Source organism: Poecile atricapillus, chromosome 16, assembly GCF_030490865.1.
Source record: "Poecile atricapillus isolate bPoeAtr1 chromosome 16, bPoeAtr1.hap1, whole genome shotgun sequence".
Classification (NCBI taxonomy): domain Eukaryota; kingdom Metazoa; phylum Chordata; class Aves; order Passeriformes; family Paridae; genus Poecile; species Poecile atricapillus.
Genome location: NC_081264.1, coordinates 12,263,360 through 12,282,808, shown reverse-complemented (window position 1 = coordinate 12,282,808; position 19,449 = coordinate 12,263,360). Strand labels below are relative to the sequence as shown.

At 53.2% G+C, this 19,449-nt stretch overlaps 1 protein-coding gene across 1 annotated transcript in view; it reads left to right on the top strand.

Moving 5' to 3' along the window:
• The window catches only part of KSR2 (kinase suppressor of ras 2), a 78,047-nt gene extending 58,758 nt beyond the window's left edge, over positions 1-19,289 (top strand). Inside the window, exons 15-19 of the mRNA XM_058851454.1 lie at positions 8,059-8,155; positions 11,797-11,930; positions 15,683-15,814; positions 18,224-18,353; positions 19,152-19,289. Of these exons, the coding sequence (XP_058707437.1) occupies positions 8,059-8,155; positions 11,797-11,930; positions 15,683-15,814; positions 18,224-18,353; positions 19,152-19,289 (631 nt within the window). The remainder of the gene's footprint in view (positions 1-8,058; positions 8,156-11,796; positions 11,931-15,682; positions 15,815-18,223; positions 18,354-19,151) is intronic.
• Positions 19,290-19,449: the final 160 nt, after the last annotated feature.

Here is a 19,449-nt window from a genome sequence, read left to right as displayed (position 1 = left end):
AGCAGCATTAGGAATTAACCTGACCTTGGCAGAACTGTGTAAAGAGAATTAATTTGTCGAAGGCGCCTTTGGAGCAGAGGAACTTGGAATGTTTGTACTGGAGAGGGAGCATCTCCTAAACCCTTCCCTGGAGCTGGTGGTGGTGGGGGGGTGAAGATAAACCCAGTCCCTGTCCTTACCTGAGATGGTGAAGATGAAATGAGAATTTGCTCTTTTTTCTCTGTGAAAAACAGATTTTAATGACAGGAACACATTCCCTGGCACTAATTAAAAGGGAAGGCATGGGAGCGAGGGATGGGCAGCATATCCAAGGCACTTCAGCTGTTTATTCATGGATAACTTCAGTGCATGGACTAACTATTGGGGTTTACTTTGATTTTAGAGTAGATTTCCATGCTGGATTTTGCCAATATTTAATGTTTGGCCCTGCTGCTGGGGGGAACAAGCCCTTCACAAGGGATGCTCTCCCATCCCTGGAATTTGTTCCCGGTGAGCACGGAGGAGCTCTGGACAAAGCTCAGCTTTAAACTCTCGGCTCTTCCGAGCCTCTGCCAGTGCCAGATCTCCTGACATTTACAGGCACAGCCCAGCTGGGGAGGATTTGGGGCTTGTAAATCGTAATGCTCAGGAAGCTGGGGATGTTTAACCTGATTTGAAGGATGGGAGGGAAGGGGAAGGGTGGAAACCATGGCACTTAAGATGGAACAGATCGGGGGGTCTGGATTTTCCCTCTGGATGCTCCCTGGTGCTTGCAGCCAGCTCCCTCTTCCCTCCAGGGCATCCAAATTGTCCTTTGAGCTTTAACAAGCCACAGATTGAAGGAAGAACAAAGTCAGGTGGGATGGAGCCCTGGGCAGCCCGAGTGACATCACTGCCCATGGTGAGGGCTGGAATTGAGAGGATCTTTAAGGTCTCTTCCAACCCAAACTCTTTCAGGATTCTATGAAACTTAAAATGAAACTATTCTATGAAACTATGGGCTTAAAATGAATCCTCCAAGATTTCCCTCCTGCACAGGGAATCAAAGGAGAAGCTCCAAATCCTGTTCAGTGGGAGGGAAACTGAGGCACAGAGTTGCCACCTTGTTTTCCTCCATGCCAGGCTGGAGCCTGCACTGGCAGGACACAGGGAATGGCTTCCCACGTGCAGAGGGCAGGCTTAGATGGGATTTTGGGAAGAGATTCTTCCCTGTGAGGCCTTGGTACAGGCTGCCCCATCCCTGGAAATGTTCCAGGCCACGCTGGATGGGGTTTGGAGCAGCCTGGGATAGTGGAAGCTGTCCCTGCTCATGGCAGGTGGTGCGATGAGATCATCTTCAAGGTCCTTTCCCACTCAAACCATTCCATGATTCTCTGATCCTGGAGCATTTCCAAAGTGCCTTTCAGCTCCTGCCCTCCTCTCCCTGCTCCTGGGTGTATTTTGGGAAGGGAAGCCGAATTCCTGCCTCCCCTAACCCCAAACACCCACTCTGGGAGCCGGACCTTTCTTCTCTGCCTCTGTTATTTTCCCTTTTCCTACTTTTCCGCCGCATTCCCTTCCCTGGCAGCTAAATAATGGAGCTCGTAGATCATATAATAAATAGGGATCGACTTCATGCCAGGCGTGGGATCAGAATGGATTGACCCTTGGGAATGCACTCCCTCCCAATCGATGCCAGGCCATCAGGCCGGATAAATCTTGATAACGACTGACAACGGGAAAGTCGATACGCGGATTAATACAAACATTAAACCTGGATTTCTCTTCCACCAGCAGACAGCAGCTTGGGGAGGGGCCTGGAATATCCTGAGCCAAGAGGATGGTTGGGAATGGGGAAAAGCAGTGGTTTGATCCTCCGTGTTTGATGTGGAAACATCAGGGCTGGCTGAGCTTTTCGTACCCACTGGAGCATCAAATCCCTGCCGGCGGCTGCTCCTTAACGTGGAGGATGCTCCAGGGGGAAGTTTTCCTTTGTGTTTTAAGAGTGTTTCCAAATGCCATGGAAATATTGCTGGTTTGGCCCTGATTTCTCTGGGAAAGTGCTTAACACAGCGGGATTCGCTTTGCTGGAGAGGAAGGGATTTCAGGAAATGCCTTTGATTAAGTGCCCCGCTGAGAGATGGTCCCAAAAAGTCCTTCCGCTCGTGCCAGCTCTTCCCGTCCCTTTTGAGTGACATCCCAGCATCATTCCTGGTTTTTTTCAAGCATCCTCAATGCCTGGGATCCTCTTTGGGACAGAGTAGGGCTGCCTGTGGGGGATCCATGTGCTGGCACCCTGCCTAGCCAAAGAAACAGATCCTTCCTGCGACTGCAGCATTAACTTTTTATTGATAATAATCATTATTACTATTTCAAAGTGGAGCAGAGTTACAGGGAAGCAGCCGGCTCAACCCAAAGTTCCTTTCCTTTCTCCAAATGGGTTTTTAAAAGAATTTCTTTTCCTTCCTGAAGTTCCAAGAGGCCAGAGGAGCAGGGTGCAGAGAATATATCAGAGACAAGGAGGTTGAGGCGCCTCAGCTCGTCCCTGTGCACCCGACCCTCCCTCTCGGAGCCGATTCTCAGCGCGTCCCTTCCAAAGGCAGCGAGTGGCACCTGGAGCACAGAGTTTTTTCGGATGACTTGTTTGCAAGCCTGGCTTTAGCTAAGCCCCGGGGGCTGCTTTGCATTCACCTGGCTCCGAGCTCTTCTCCCCGCAGCTGGAGAAGAGCTCGTCTCCTCTATTTCCTCCAAATAAAAATGCATGGAGTTGGCTTTTTCCAAAGAACTTGTTTTTTTCCGAGGCAACGAGAGAGTTGGAGCTACTTTTCGGGGAGGCTGATCCCCCTCCTCCTCCTTTTCCTCCTCCTCCTCCTCCTCCTGCAGCCCTTGTGGTTTGGCTGCAGTTATCTCGCGTGCCAGCTGCCGGCAGGAAAATTTTGCTGCCTAAGTAATATCCATCCAAACCCGGTGCTTCCATCGGCTGGAGATAGCGGGATGAGGGGAGCGTTGGCTCTCCAGGGCTCTTCTGTTTCCTCCTGCGGGTTTGGCTCTGCAGAGGCTCCTCCGTGAGGAGCAGGAGGGTCTCTCCCATCTCCGGGCTGGGGATATGGGCTCTGCTTGGAATGGCAGGAATTGAATTCCCTGGCTTCCCTTTGGGGTTGCTTTGGGTTCAGTTGGAATGGGGTTGGGTGGGATGAGTGTTTCCAGCCTGGAGAGGCCGGGATCTGCTGGATGCTGCTGCTCAGCCCTTTTTTTGGCACAGAGTTTTGGCTGCTGCTTCCACAGAACCACAGAATTGTTTTGATTGGAAAAGATCCTTAAGATTGTCAATTCCCAAACCTCAGCACTGCCAAGGCCACCACTGATCCACTTCCCCAAGTGCCACATCCACTCTTAAATCCTCCAGGGATCTTCCAGAGCTTTACAACCCTTTCAGTGAATAAATTTTCCCTCAGATCCTAGCTTTTCCTCCCTGGTCATGGCGTTTGGATGTAGAGGAATTTCAGGCTGGATGCTGCCGTTGCTCGCTCTGGCATTGGCAGGAAATCAAGGGGGCGAAATTCCTTATCCATTTAGAGGAAAACAAAACCTTGGGATAAAAATGAACCCAAAGCTCTCCCTTTGCTGCTCTTCCAGCCTCGTTCAATTTTCCTTTCTGTGAAACACCTCAGGAGCTGTTGAATTCCAAAAACACCTTTGCCAGACTCTGGGAAAAAGAGAAAAACAAGCCAATATATGGGAACAGCTGGAAAACTTCCCAAATAAGTCAGGAATGTGCCGGAATGTGCAGAGCTCCTTCTTTCCCTCTCTGGTCCTGCTCAAATGAAATCAAATAAGTCCCGGCTCAGTGGTTCCTGTTGCTGTTTCTTTCTTAACATTCCCCAAAGGTCCCTCTTTCCATGAAAATCTCAAAGTGGGTAAACTGCTGGGAAATGTGGGAGCATCCAAGCATCCTTTGCCGTGTCTTTCCTCCAGCACAGATGTAACCTGGGAGCAGAGGTATTTTTATATTAAAGCATTTTTTATTAATTCCCCACCTCGCTCTCTTCTCCGGTGTCTCCCCTGGGTCTGTAGTGCTGACTGTCTCCATGGTATCCGAGCTGCTTCCCTATAAATCCATATCCCAGCAAGGAATGAACTTCCCGGGCTCTGGCATTTATCACCTCTTTAATTGAACGGGCGTTTGTGTGGATGGGAAGAGGGAAGGGAAGCACAGAGCTCCTGGAGTGATGGAATGCACCCTGCTACCGCCAGGCTCGGGATGATCCGTGCTCCTGAGCGGCGGTCAGGATGGAATCTCCATCAGTGCAGAGGTGCTGGCCGTGAAGGTAGCTTGGTGGCCACCAGTATAGAGGTGGTGGCCACCAGTGTAGAGGTGATGGTCATCAGTGTAGAGACAATGACCACCAGTGTAGAGACAATGACCACCAGTGTAGAGGCAATGGTCACCAGGACAGAGGTGGTGGCCATCAAGGTAGAGGTGTGGCCATCAAGGTAGAGGTGATGGCCACAAGTGTAGAGGTGTTGGCCACCAGTGTAAAGACAATGACCATCAGTGTAGACTTGATGGTCACTGGTATAGAGGTGGTGGCCGTCAAGGTAGATGGCCATTGACCATTGGAGGTGGTGGCTGTCCATGTAGAGGTGTTGGCCACCAGTGTAGGAGCAATGGCCATCAATGCACAGACAATGACCATCACTTTAGAGGTGATGGTCACCAGGACAGAGGTGGTGGCCATCAAGGTAGAGGTGACGGCCACCAATGTAGAGGTGGTGGCCATGAAGGTAGAGGTGTTGGCCACCAGTGTAGAGACAATGACCATCAGTGTAGACTTGATGACCATCACTATAGAGGTGGTGGCCATCAAGGTAGATGGCCATTGGCCATTGGAGGTGGTGGCTGTCAGTGTAGAGGTGTTGGCCACCAGTGTAGGAGTAATGGCCATCAAAGCAGACACAATGACCATCAGGGTGGAGGTGTTGGCCACCAGTGCAGAGCTGCTGACCATCAGTATTGCAGAGAGGGGTAAAAACCCCCAAAGGATGGAAGACGGATGAGGCTGTTTTCCCATGGAACAGCAAAAACTCCCGGAGGCAGCGCTCCAGCTCTTCCTCCCTCATCCCAAATTGTTCCTCTGCGAGCCGCCTTGGCTCTGCTCCCACTGCCGATGTCTCCAGCCCACGTTGGGAATGCAGTGTTTATAAAGCAATTTGGGATTTGGCTTGCTTGGCTGAACACTTCAAAAACTCATTTTGAATTGAGAGTGGCATCTGCAGCAGGATGGGGCTGGGCCTGTCCTGATGCCGGGGAAGGCACCGGAATGTAGATGTGCCATGGGATGAGGCGCACTCCTGGGGACTCCCAGAAGGATCTCTGCATCTCTGTCCCAGCCACCCCTCGGCTCTGGATGGCGTTGGGTCACCTCGTGGCACCGGGGCACGTGTCATCAACCCGCTCTGCTGCCAGGCGGGACGGAGAAGTTTGGGAGAAGAAGACAAGAATTCCTTACGAATTTTCACCTCAGCGCTGAATAACCCAGGATCCATCTGAAGATGCAGATTATCTGCCTTGTTTTTGACGTTGAGCACAGGCATTTTGTGGCCTTGTCACCCACATCCGTGTCCCTCAAAGCCACGCTCAGCGGGGACCTCTCCAAGTGGAAAGGCAGGAGACTCGGAGCGTGCCCCGGGCGCCGCTCTTTGTCCTGCCCGAATGGGGAGCGATTGAGGAGCGAGGAGAAGCGGAATGGTTGAGCTGTGCCATGAAAAGGTTCTGCAGGTGGTGGCTGAATGGGCTCAGGTGCTGCATAAAAGGTATCAACCAGGCTTTATCTCCGCGTTGGCAGCTTCTTATCCAGCAAGAAAAGTCGGATGTGCCGGTGCGGCGGGCGCTCGGTGAATTCATTCGGAGCTGTTATTCAGCGAGGGGAGGGGAGGAGCACCTGGGCTGCTTTGATAGCTCTGCCAGGGTCTGGGGAGCAGAGGTGACAGGGACATGTCCTGGTGCCACCACCCCAGGTCTGGCTGTTCTCCTGCATCGCCTCCATCCACTGGGAAGGATTTGGAAATCCTGTAAATGAAGTGGAAAGGTGGGAATCTCACCAGAAAAGGGCTGTGAGCTCTGCTCTTGGGGTTATCTCAGCAATTCAGAGAGGCAGAAATGTGAGGATATTCCTCTAAACAACCCTTTCCTAAGAAAACAGCTGGACTTAATTCGCTTTAGGGCTGGAATCCAGCCCTGTTCCAGCCCTAATCCACTCACAGCATTTCCAGCGTCAATTTGTGACCAATTCAGATCACAGGCAACTGGCTGTCAAATGGTTTTCTCTGGGAGAAAATGTGTTTTCTGGGGGTTGGGAAGGGCTGGGGGAACTCCTGTGTGTGCAGGCAGGTCATGGAGGTGGCAAAAGGCTGTTCTGTGTCAGAGCTTAAAGCTTGGTGGGTTTATGTAGCAAATTAGCACGGAAAAATACAGGTGGTGGAAGGACAGTTCATGTCCGTCGTTATTCCACACACTTTGATTCATTCCAGGCACGGAAACGCCAGGATTTTATCACCGATTTCCAAGTGCTCAGATCCTAATCTCCAGCAAATTCTGATTTGAGTGCAGACGAAGTGTTGCAGGAGATGGTTCAGAGGCAGCGTGTTCGTATCGCAGCTGCCTCGGGGCTAAATCCAGCTGGGATGCTCAGGGATGAGCATGGAAAACCATCCCTGAGGAGGCATTGCTGCCCTAAATCCCCACTGCAGCTCACTTGTGTCCAGCAGGACAATTCCTAACGCTCCCAGTGAGGAAATATTTGGAAGGGGGCTCTTGTTGTTCCAAGACCCATGGGATGAGGGATTGATCCCGTTCCTGTTTCAGTGCTCATCCTGAAAATCCTGCTCTCTGCCCATGGAGCGACGTGGAGCTTCCAGCTTAGGAGCAGGAGGATCCTTTGTATTTGTGAGCTTCTGGAGTCTGGAGTTCTTCTGGCTTTCGTGGAATCACAGAATGGTTTGGGTGGGATCTTAAAGCCCATCCCATTCCACCCCTGCCATGGCAGGGACACCTCCCACTGTCCCCGGCTGCTCCAGACCCCATCCAGGGTGTCCCTGCCCATGGCAGAGGGCTGGAATTATATGGTCCTTAAGGGCCCTTCCAACCCAAACCACTCTGTGATTCTCTTTTGTGTTTCTGTGATGATTTTCACCCAAAAAGCACAAAACCTCTCCCTGGGGATGAATCCAAACCAGAGTGTGCTGGAATTCCCAGGGCAGGAGAACTGGGCGAGGGGAAAGCGGTGGAATGAAACCCTGGAACTTTTAATGTGTTAACCAGAACAGAATCAAATCAACATCTGCAGTCACCAAACCTCCTTAACAAGCTGTGTGTTGGGTGTTTTATTTCCCAGGCACAGGTATCCAGTCTCATCTTTCCAAAGTTGCCTGGAATGAGCGTGGGTGGATAGAGAAAAGCAAAAAAAAAAAAGCTCTTTTTTTGTGGGCGGGAGTCGAGGCAGCAGCCACCCACGTCCTCCATTATGATATTCAAATGTCAATATATTTTTAATTGGTTTATATCCATCCCCCCTCCCCCCAATCCAGCTGCCTTTGGTAATTAAGGCTCTGTAAATAGATTTTACTGTAATTGGTACGAGAAGGAAAATTGGAGGACATTGTGGAGTGCATGGGGTTGGGTTGGGGGATTTTTTTTCCCCTCCCTGTCTTTCCTCTTTTGACTCATTTTACATCTGTGAGCTTTGTATCCCGAGGGAGGAGGAGGAGGAGGAGGGAGCCATGGCCAGTTCTGCACAAAAACCTGGAAGCAGGAGGACCAGGTGCTGGGATACAGGGTGGGACACAGGGAAAAGCCAGGAGCCAGCCCAGGTTGTCCCTTGTGTCACCGGGGTGGTGCCACCAGGACACGCCAGGAGCAGTGGGAGCTCCCTCCCAGTGCCAGACTGGGAGAACCCCCAATTCCCTGTGGAATCCTCAATCTGCCGAGAGGCCAAAATCTGGCCAAAATCCTGTGATGATTTACAGTTCCCTGCTGTGTAATCCGGGGCTGTTTCCCCAGGAGGGTTTGTAACTTCTCTTTCCCTTTTCCTGTTCTTCCAGCCTGTGTAAAGGACGGACACTCTACTCCGTGGTGAGGGACGCCAAAATTGTCCTGGACGTCAACAAGACGAGGCAGATAGCACAAGAAATTGTGAAGGTACGGTCTGGGGGGGTCTGGATCCAGCAAAAAAGAGCCAAGAGCTCACTCCAGTCATTTTGGGGAGCAGGAGAGGAGCAGCCAAGGGTTCTGAGCAGGATAGCTCTGCTTGGCTTTAAAATCCAAGGATTCTGGGCAGGATAGAACCCCTTGGTTTTAAAATCCAAGGGTTCTGGGCAGGATAGAACTCCTTGGTTTTAAATCCAGGTCTCTTTGGCCTCTCTCATGTGGCTAAATTGGGGTGGCACCAAAGATTCCATAGGATCCCCATGCTTGGGGATTATCCTGGCTGCTGCTCCTCTTCCTTGCTGGAATTTCAGGTGTTTAAATCCAGCATTGCTGCCCTAAGGGAGTTCCTGCTGGGGTATTGCTCTCCTCTTGGAAAAAAAATGTCATAATCATGGAATTCAAGAATGGTTTGCGTTGGAAGGGACCTTAAAGCTCATCCCATTCCACCCCCTGCCATGGACAGGGACATCTTCCACTCTCCCAGTTTATCCCAGTTTGCTCCAAGCCCCCTCCAACCTGGCCTTGGACACTTCCAGCATTCCCCATATTCCCATAAAGCATTCCCAGGACCTGGAGAAATCCGTGCTGTGGTGCCACAAGGAGGGTCTCACCTACATTTTTCAGAGCTAAAAATGCTTTTCCTTTCCCAGGGATGACTCCAAGTGCATCTCCCACACTTCAGACGTGTCCCTGTAAATAATCCCGGGGAGGATCCTCCCGTGGCAGGGTGGGATGGACGGGAATTTGGGTCCTGAGCCCTCACAGCTTTGCCATGGGATGTCAGCAGCAGAGCTGAGGTGTTGAGCTGTCTGTCAGAACGGGGTTCTGCTGTGATTCCAAACACATTTATCACCAAAAATATTTGGCACGTGCTCTGCCATGGGAGCTGTGACACTGCCCCAGCGCCCTGCTCAAGGTCAGCCAACACTTCCACCCCAGAGCCAAACCTGGAGCTGATCCCACATTTAACTGTGGGAAAACAACAGAAAATCAGGTTTGCTGGCAGATCTTAGCTCCCCTTAAATATTCAAACCCAGGTTAAAAGCAGAATATGTTCAGCAATATTTCTTGGTTGGTGCCTTTTCCCTGGATGGTGCTTAGGCTGTATCTTACTAAATTTCCTATTTTGTGGTTTTTTAGACCCAGTTTTAACTTTAAAGTTTAAATTCCTTCAATTCTCCTGGTCTTTCCAGGCAGGAGCTGCCAGGTGAGCACAGCCTGAACCTTCAGCTACCTCAGAGCCACGGCCTGAGCTGGGGGTGCCTGAGGCAGCCCAGAGCCTCTCCCTTCTTAATTCCTACTTCTGATCCATGTTTTCCACCTTTCAGACACGTATTTTTCCCGCTGAGCAAACACTTGAAGCATCACAGTTTAGCCTTGTATTTTTCCCCCGTTTTGTGCTCAGGGCTTTTGCCTTCCAGATGTTCCCAGCGGGAAGAGCGGCTCAGTTCAGCCCCTTTCCCTGCGTGGGGTCATGGCTCCGTGTGGGTTTCGAGGATCAGGCTGAGAGATCCTTGTTTTCTGCAGCTGGTGCCTGTTGGGAACAGGTTGGAAACCTCCAGCTCTGTGGTGGTGAGAGGCAGAGGGACTTTGTATCCACCCCAAATCCCTGGAGGAATTAGCAGAGCTCCAAAGGGAGCACCAAAGGGAATTCCTGGAGAAGTCCAGCCCTGCCACAAAGCCCAACCACATGGCCCATTCCCAGCCTTCCCATCTTTCCCCACCAATCTCCAGCAGATGTTCCACAGGACTTGGAACTGGTGGGTGTTGGGAAGCGAAGGAAAATCCCAGCACCTTGGTTTGGGTGGGCTTGGAGCTGCACCGTCCGGAAATCCTTGGATTTGCTGCACAGTCACCACAGTTGCTGGATTTTGTCCTTTGGGTCCTGGAATGTGACGGGAGAGCTGCTCAGCTCCTTGGGCCAGTGGGTGCAAGGTTATCCCACGATCCTCGGGAGGGGAAGGATGATTTCTCCCCGGAGCGGTGCCGGCAGAGGGAGCTGGCTTTTCACACAGCCCAGCAAATTAAGGCATTACTTGGCCCTGAGTGTTTCCTCACGGATCATCCCAGGGGCCGAGGTGTCAGGGCTGGAATTTGCAGTGGGATCTGCACAGAGCGGGGTGAGGGATTTGGGATTGCCCGGAAAAATTCCTTCTGTAAGGGCGGGGCCGTGTCTGATGATTCCACGGAGATGAGCTCCCCACTGGATGTGGGAGCAGGTGGGAGCAAGGTCTTGATGTTGCTCTGGAATTCCTCCACCCTCAAACAACGGGAAGCGGCTGCGGAGCGTTCCCGTGGCACCGGGGCTCATCCATGGATGCTCAGGGCCCTGCACTGCAGCTGGGCAGGGAAACACTGGAATGGTTTTCCTTGCTCCACCCTGGCACTTCCTGGGGGTGACAGTGACATTTGAAAGCCGATTTTTAAACCTCATCATTATTTCATGTGCTGGGAACTGGAGACCCCTAATTAATCCCAGTGCCTGGAATGGTCCTGGCATCCAGCCCCAAATCCTTTCCTTCCTCCAGCATCCCTTGGCAGAGGCTCTGTAGGATTTGCTCCCCACGGGGTGCAGTCAAACCCCCATATCTTGCTGGGTTGGGGTGGTTTTCCATTTGTTTTCCCACTTTTTCCAGATGGTGGAATTTGGATTGGGCTTCTGGCTCCACATCAGCCGCCAGCTTAAAAATAAATTCTCGCACAGCCTGCGTGGTTAATGATGATAGATGAAAAGATGAGACTCAGAATGGATGGATCCCCATGGAATTCCAGTTAATAAATTCCCCTTTTCCAGTGACAGACAACCAATATTCCCTCTAAAGCAACAGTTTGCCGGCCTGTTGGGCATTGATCCTTCAGCAGCATCCTGCAGATCAAGTTTTCCCTGAGTCTGCTTAGGAGAGTGAAAAGTGGGACAGCATCAAAATCCCTGCTGAAGTTGGGATAAATGTGTTTTATCCCCCTCCCCATTCCCAGAATTATCCCGCGGAGCTGAACATCCGCCACACGGAGCTGCCAGCACTCTGCTTGATTTGCCGACGCTAAACAGGAGAGTTTGGATTTCCCACCCATGGCCTTTTTGTGCCTCATTAGCACTAATTTTAATTAACTACCGAGCAGTTTTTCCTGGGGGAAAGGAATTAAGGCAGGACTCCTGCGAGGCACCCGTTTCCAGGCGGATGGGGCCGTCGGAAGCGCCGATGGCTCCGCCGGGGCGATGGGGAGCGGTGACTTATTACCCTCCTCTCCCAGCCCCCCAAAAAACAGAGGCAAAAACATCATCACCATCCATTTCCCAGAGGAGGATTCCAGGGAAGCGGCTGCCGGGTGGGTTTGGCGCTGATTTTCCCTGCGGAATCGATTAATCAGGAAGATGAGTGGGCGCCGTGGCAGCTGGGACACCCGCTCCATAATCCCATCTCCCTCCAGGAGCCCATCCCAAACCACAGGACCCCTCCAGATGCTTTCCCTTCCATCAGGGCCCTTTGGGGACGTGGTCCAGCTGGGATGTGCCGTGGTGGCTCACGGATGCTCGCGGTATCCCATGGGAATGCCGCCACTCCGGCGTTATCCCGTCCGTTTGTGCCGCTTTTGTGACCTGGGGGTGTTCTCCTCTCTCTGTTCCATCCCAGGGAATGGGATACCTGCATGCCAAGGGGATCCTCCACAAGGACCTCAAGTCCAAGAATGTCTTCTATGACAATGGGAAGGTGGTGATCACCGACTTCGGGCTCTTCAGCATCTCTGGAGTTCTCCAAGCGGGCAGGTAGGAGGACATGGACACAGTGGGGTTCCTCCCCGTGCCCAAACGTGGGGAAAGATCCCAAAAAATCCCTCTCCAAGTGCCTTTTTGTGTCGCCAGCCTCAGCAGACAGGAGTTCCAGAGGCCTTTGAGGGTTGTGGGGCTGCTCTGTTTAAAGGGAGTTGGTTTTGATCCATAGCGATGCCACATGTGAGCCTCTGGAATTTTGGTTCAGAGAAGCAGATTGTGCCTCTTGGAGCAGCCTCTTCCCATGGGATGCATCATTTCCATGGCCAAACCACCCTGCAGCCACCCAGGAGATGCTCCTGTGGCAGCAGGGCTGCTTCATTCCTTGGCTTTTCCCTTTCCATCGTTATAATTCCCTGGCATCTGCTTCATCTCCTGCCTGGACTGAGTGATGCCATCCCTGTGCTGTCCCCACTCCGGTGACATTTTGGGAATTACAGACATCTGGCCATGGTGTCTGTGCTGGGCACGGAGCAAGGCATGGAAAATGAGAGCCAAGCTTGGGACTTTCACAACATTGTGACATTTTGGGGTCTTGGGGGGTTTAAATCTGAAGGTTTTGGTAAATGTTCCTTATTAAATTTCTTTTCCCACTGCTTTGGGAGGATTCCCAGCTGTAAGAATGGCAGGGAAAAGAGTTCCAGCAGCTGTGGAGAGGAGGAAAAGCAAAGTTGTGGTGGAAAAAGGAAACAGAAGTGGGGAAGGAAGAACAGAGGTGATATTCTCCATTTTTTTTTTAAGTGGGGAATAAGAACATTGCTGACTTTTCCCACATTTCCCACAAAATCCTTTGTGTTGGGAGCAGCACAGGCCAGGCTTGGGCAGTTTTCTGCTGGTCCTCCCATCTCCATGGCAAAGACGCTCAGGAGATAAAAAGCCTCTTGGAAATGATGGATTTTTCTCCCAATTTCCCAGTGATGAATTCAAAGGATTAGAGGAAATGGCAGCAGCCACCTCTCTCCATCCCACACCACGCACTCCCGGCTTTTCCACTCTGCCTGGATAAATATCAATGGATTTTAGCACAAACTTGGCCAAAAACTTTGGAAGGCCAGGAAATGAGGATCTCCCGCTGTGGCAAAGAGGGCTTTGCCTCTGGTTCGCCAGCTGGGCGGGGGATTTGGGATTCAGGACCTGCCAGGAGGAAGGGACAGCTCATTCCAGCAGGGAACACGAGGATTTGGGCAAAAGTGCCCAAGTTTTGCCAGGAATCTTCACTGTGAAGGTCAGGGATGCTCCAGAGATGGAATGAGGAGTGGGGGGAATGGGGTTTCTGATGAGGTGGCTGCTCTGTGGCCACCTCTGCCCAGGACAAGGGGAGGCCCCTGGTGGGGTTGGAATCCAGGAGATGGCTCAGGAGAGGAAGGATGGCCAGGAAAGCAAGGCTGGATAGAAATGAGCAGGGTTTTGCTGCAAAAAATGGAGAAAATGAGAAAATTTGTGCCCTGGGCTGCTGGAGGAGAGTTCTGTGCTGGAGGAGAGCTGAGAGAAGAGTGGGGATCCACAGGCCACCATGAATTTTGGAACAAGAAGTGTCTGCAGATCTCATCTCCCCTTTTCAGGGTGGGTTTTTGGCTGGTTTTGGTGTCTCTCAGATGAAGACAGGAGATAAACTCCAATTTTGGGTCCTCAGAGGCTTGGAAAAACATCTGGTGTGAAGGAACTGAATTTTTGGAGGTCAGGTTAAGGATGGTGACATTTCTTCAGCTGGTTTTGCTGGGGTTCAAACACTTCCTGCAGAGATTTGCTGACTTGGGGCCTCATCCTGCTGAAATCAGATTTATTCCTCCTTTATTTAAATGTTCTTGGGCTCGGTGGGGCTGCTCTGGAATTAGGAGGAGCACGAGGTGGGTCTTGAGAGGTCTGAGGAGCTCTTCTGCTCCTGCTTTTGCCCTGGGGGTGTCATGGAAGATGCTCAGCTGGGTGTGGTTGTGAAGTCAGGTAAACTTTGGTCATAAACCCTCCAATTGCTGTAACTGAGACACTTCTGGGATCCCATTAAAGCCCAGCCCTCGTTGCTGGGAGCCCATAACCCGTAGAAGCTTCACCAGGGATGAGCTGTGCATCCCAATCCAGTCTCTGGAGCATCCTGGGGCTGCTTTTGGAACGTCACAGCCCTGAGCCGCTTCCACGAGCCGAAACAAAAGCCCCAGGAGCAAACCCAGCCTTGCTGAGGGTGCTGGAGCAGATCCAAGCGCTGCCCACCGCATCCCGCTGCTTCCCGGGAGGGACAGGCGAGCTCCAGCATTTTTAATTGCCCAGGTGCTTAATGGTGGTTGGTAATTAAGAGCTGGAGGGCGGAGGGAGGTGGCTGGGCAGCTGAAAGCCTCCCCTCTGTGCCAAAGTGCTTTTCCCGTGGCTCTGAGGGTCCGAGCGGCGCCGGAGCCGCTGATTGCGATGGAGAGGAGCCGTGGATACCTCAGAGGGGACAAGGAGGCTCCATCAGAGATTCCCGGGAGTGGCAGTGCCCTTCCCTAGGGACGGGGTCCCTCAGGTCACTGCCAGAGCTGGGACTGGCAGTGGGGATGGATTTGCAGACGGGAGGATCCGGATTGCGCTGTTTTGGGATTATGAGCCAGCTCTGAGGTGGGACAACCCCACTCCTGGATTGTCCATGGGATTTTGGCCCCGGGCTGGCATTCAGGAGGAGAGATGACCCCACAGCCATCCCTCAGCCCTGTTCATCCCAGATGACCCCACAGCCATCCCTCAGCCCTGTTCATCCCCACCTTTGGGAGAAACTCCTGGCAGGAGCCAGCGGGCTCCTCCTTCTCCAGCCCAAGGTGACGTGGGACAGTTCTGTTCCCTCCTGCTGCTGGGTTTGGGCTCAGACACACGATGGAGCTGCTTCAGGTGTCACCAGCACTGATGATCCAGGGGCTTTGAAGCCAGCAGAGTATCCCAGGTGCCTGCTGGAGGATGTCAGGGATGGAGAAGTCACCAATGTCATCCTCAGCCATTGGCCAAAGGATTCCAACGTGTTTATCCCGAGCAGGGGGAGGCTGGGGAGGTGGAGGAAGGACACAGGATGGGGTGAAATGAGGGGTTGTTACAAAGCCAGGCTGCTCCCATGGGAAGTGTCATTTTTGGGGCTGTTTTGGGCCCAAAGAGCAATTCCCAGGCTGTTACTTTAGGATGGGTTTGCTCACAAGGGGCACTTTGTGGTCCCAGGTCCAACCTCCTGCTCCAACCACAGTGGGGCCGCTGGGGGAATTCATCCCCACTTTACCCCTGGGGGTAAACCTCTGAGGGGTTTTGGTGCAGAGGGCACAGCAGGAGCCCCAGCAGACCCTAAATCCCCATCACCAGCCTGGAAGTGCCAAAGTTCTCCTAAAGCACCATCCTGTGCCCTAACTCTGTCCTGCTGGCCGGCAGGGACGTTTCTCAGAGCAGGGTTAAAACCTGACTTTGCAAGGATGACGTGGGGAAAACCAGGTTTAGGAACCTTGGGAGGAGGATGGGAGGCTGGGGGCTGCTCCCTGGGGATGTGCTGATGCTGTCCCCAGTGAGATCCACGGCTCTGGCTCCGTGTCCCGGCAGGAACCACCATCCTGTGCTCCGATTTTGTCCCGCTGCCTGGCAGGGACAGCCGTGCCAGCATTTCTACAGCAGGGTTCAAACCTGACTTTGCATGGATGACGTGGGGAAAGCCAGGCTCAGATCCCTGGGAAGAGGGTGTGGATCTGGGGGCTGCTCCCGGGGCTGTGGTGGTGCCACCCCGGGGCACCCACGGCTCCGTGTCCCGGCAGGAGGGAGAACAAGCTGCGCATCCAGAACGGCTGGCTGTGCCACCTGGCTCCCGAGATCATCCGGCAGCTCTCTCCGGACACCGAGGAGGACAAGCTGCCCTTCTCCAAGCACTCGGACGTCTTTGCACTGGGGTGAGTCCCCGGGCAGCGGGAGGGGGCAGGAGCAGGGAGCTGGCTCAGCTGGGAGCTGCTCTGGGATGAGGACGCTGTCGGCTTGCCCCAAATCCAAGGGGATGCTGCCTGATGGAATTCCCATCGTTGGGCTGGATGAACCTTCCTGCTTCGAAAAAATTTTGAGTGAAACCATCCTTAAATCAACAAATCCTCCTGTTTTAGACCAGGCTGGCTCTGTGTAGCGGGATTCAGAGAATCCTGAGGATGCCATCCTGGGGATGCAGGGGGCTGGGGTGGGAACACAGCTCTGGGAGCCCCTGGACAGCTCAGTTCTCCCCAAGTTACCAAATCCTCCTGGTCTAGACCTGAATGGTGCAATGGGATCCAGAGTATACTGGGAATACCAGCCTGGCATCATCTCTCAGCTGCACCCTCCTGGGGCAGGCACCAGTGAGAAGGTGTTTGGCTGCTGGATGGAGATGGCAAAGGTTGGGGACACAGCTCTGGGGGGCCCTGGACACCCCAATTCTCTGTAAATTATCAAACCCTCCCATTTTGGGCATCAGGGTGGCTCCAGGCAATGGGATCCAGAATATCCTGGGAATGCCAGCCTGGCATCTGCTCTCCCCTGCAGCCTCCTGGGGTGGGAATGGATGAGAAGGTGCTTAGATGATGGATGGGGACACGACTTTGGAGTCCCTGGACACCCCAATTCCCCCCTCCAGCCACTGCAGGGGGCTGATGGTGGTGCCAGCACTATGAGGAGCTGCCAAAAGCCAAGAAAATGAGAATTTCTAAGTTTTCCTCAGCAAACCACTTTGTTCCTCCTGCCCTTTTTCTGCCCACAAACCTCCCTGAGGGCACGAGCCCAATCCCACCTCGCTAAACCCTTCCCGAGGCGGACGCAGATTTTACCCAGAGGATTAATTTTCTCATGGATACCTCGAAGGCTGTGGGATTAGGGAGCGTGGGCCCGTTATCCAAGGCAATATTCCCATCAAACCCACAGTAATTACAGCTGGAAGGGTCTGGCTCTTTTATTTTTGCCCTCCCTGAGGTACAACTTCAGCACAGAAATAAAGAGGTAATTAAAGGATCGTATCCAACTAAGTGAGAGTGGGAGGGGAGACGTAATTTTCCCTTTTTTTTCTCCAGTGTGAGCTCTGCCCTTATGGAAAGCACAAGTTTCCTGAAAAAGATGAAAAGGTTTCCCCACATTCTCCCTCTTTCTTGTTTCGGCTGCCCTCCATCAAGCCCGGGAGGCTCAGGAATGATCCAGAGGGGTCCCTTCCCTCCAGGGATTTGGTGATCAGCAAGAGGAAAAGAACTTTTAAAGATGACAAAAACTCCCAGTGAGAAAGTGGAATTAATGCCTTGGATGCATTAAATCCAATCTGCTTGGATGCTCCTCCTGGTTTTGTCCTGTGCCCACAGCACCTGCCCCTCTCCCAGCCCCACATTCCTCTGCACCCACATAATTCTCCCATTATCCAGGGTTTTTTTGAAATTTCCAGCCAAACTCTGCAAAATCAGAAGAATTCCAATTCCCAAAATCAGGGAGCTTCCCTAACCAGGAGGAATTTTCCATTTATCAGGCAGATTTTTCCACCCTGATGTCATTTTAACCCTGGGCTTTGCTACTTCAAGTGGTCACGAAGGCATCCCTGGGAGGGAAAAGCAGGTCCAGGGAATTTTCCTTGGACAATGGGGCTGGCAATGTGGGAATCTGGGCTCATCCAGGTTCCGGCTGCCAGAAAATGATGATGCAAAACTTGCAGGCAGTAGCGGGGGCGGAAAACCACCGGGGTGCCCACCGGTTCCATCGGTGATGCCCTTGTTTTGGGATATTCCCTTGGATTTGGGATTCCTCACGGAAAAGAGGGCTTGGCTTTGCCATGCCAGCAGGAGCAGATGGCCAGGGCTTCACGTGGCCGTCACCTGGTGAGGACACCTGGGATGGCTCATGGCACGGCTTGGATGGATTTTTGGAGCTTGGAGAGCTTTTTGGAGGAGAAAAAGGGAAAAGCTGGAGTGACAGTGAATTCTTGGGCTCATCCCTTCCCGGAATTCCGCTGCAGCGGCGGCAGCTGGATCCCCACCATCCCCTCTCCAGCTGCTCCGTAGGCAGTGCTGTTGCATCCAGCTGGGACATTCCCAGGATGGCTCTGCCCCATCAGCCTCTGTCCTCCTTCCCACGCGTTGGGATCGCCCCTGCTGGGAACCAGGGCTCGCTCCAAGTCAAACTCCTCCCTCAGGAAAATGGGAGAGGTGACACCTCTGGAACCTCTGGAGGGCTGAGCGCCTCCGGTGTCACCTGGGATGAAACATCTCCTGGATGAGGTGGTTCTGGAGCAGGGAGTGGTTTGGATTCTCCATCCCGAATCCCTGCTGGCTGCTCCGTCTCTAATTCCCAGTGTCCCCCCACAGCACCATCTGGTACGAGCTGCACGCCCGGGAATGGCCCTTCAAGACGCAGCCAGCGGAGGCAATAATCTGGCAGGTGGGAAGAGGGATGAAGCCCAACCTCAGCCAGATCGGGATGGGCAAGGAGATCTCGGTAGGTGCTGTGGGGCCCTGTGTGGGTGTGCATGGAGTGGGGTGTGGCTGCTGGGGCCCTGGGAAAAACCCTCTGGATCTGCTGGTCTCATCCAGCCAGGCTTGGTCCTGCTGCTGTGCTCAGCTTGGACATTCCCTTCGCTCCAGCCCTTCCCAAGGATGTGGGGATGGAAATGGGATCTCATGGGATGGACACATCTCCTCCATCCCAGCCCTTCCGTGGGGATGCAAATGGGATCCTCATGGGATGGGCACATCCCTCCATCCCAGCCCTTCCCAAGGATGTGGGGATGGAGATGGGTGCTCATGGGATGGACACCCCCCTCTTCATCCCAGCCTTCCGTGGGGATGTGGGGATGCAAATGGGATCCTCATGGGTTGGGCACATCCCTCCATCCCAGCCCTTCCCAAGAATCCAGTGCTGGAAATGGGATCTCATGGGATGGACACATTCCCCCATCCCAATCCTTAACAAGAATCCAGTGCTGGAAATGGGATCTCATGGGATGGACACATTCCCCCATCCCAATCCTTAACAAGAATCCAGTGCTGGAAATGGGATCTCATGGGATGGACACATCTCCTCTATCCCAATCCTTAACAAGAATCCAGTGATGGAAATGGGATCCTCATGGGATGGGCACATCCCTCCATCCCAGCCCTTCCCAAGGATGTGGGGATGGAGTTGGGGTCCTTGTGGCTGCTGGGGGTGAGGGCTGTGGTGGGAGCGGGACCGGCTCAATTCCGGCTGGGAGAGCGCCTGGCCGGGTTTCCTGAGGCGCTCTCCCTCCGGCTCCAGGACATCCTCCTGTTCTGCTGGGCCTACGAGCAGGAGGAGAGACCCACCTTCACCAAGCTCATGGACATGCTGGAGAAACTGCCAAAGCGCAACCGCCGCCTTTCCCACCCGGGGCACTTCTGGAAGTCGGCAGAGTAAGTCCCCATCCCTGCCCATCCTGGATTTCATGGATGGGGGAATGCCCTGCCCAGGGACCCTTCCCAGACCCTCAGCCATTGCAGATTCCAGCCTGATCCCGTCTTCTCCCATGGCCAAATCCTGCTCCGTTCCCCTGCTTTGGCTAGTCACATCCCTGTGC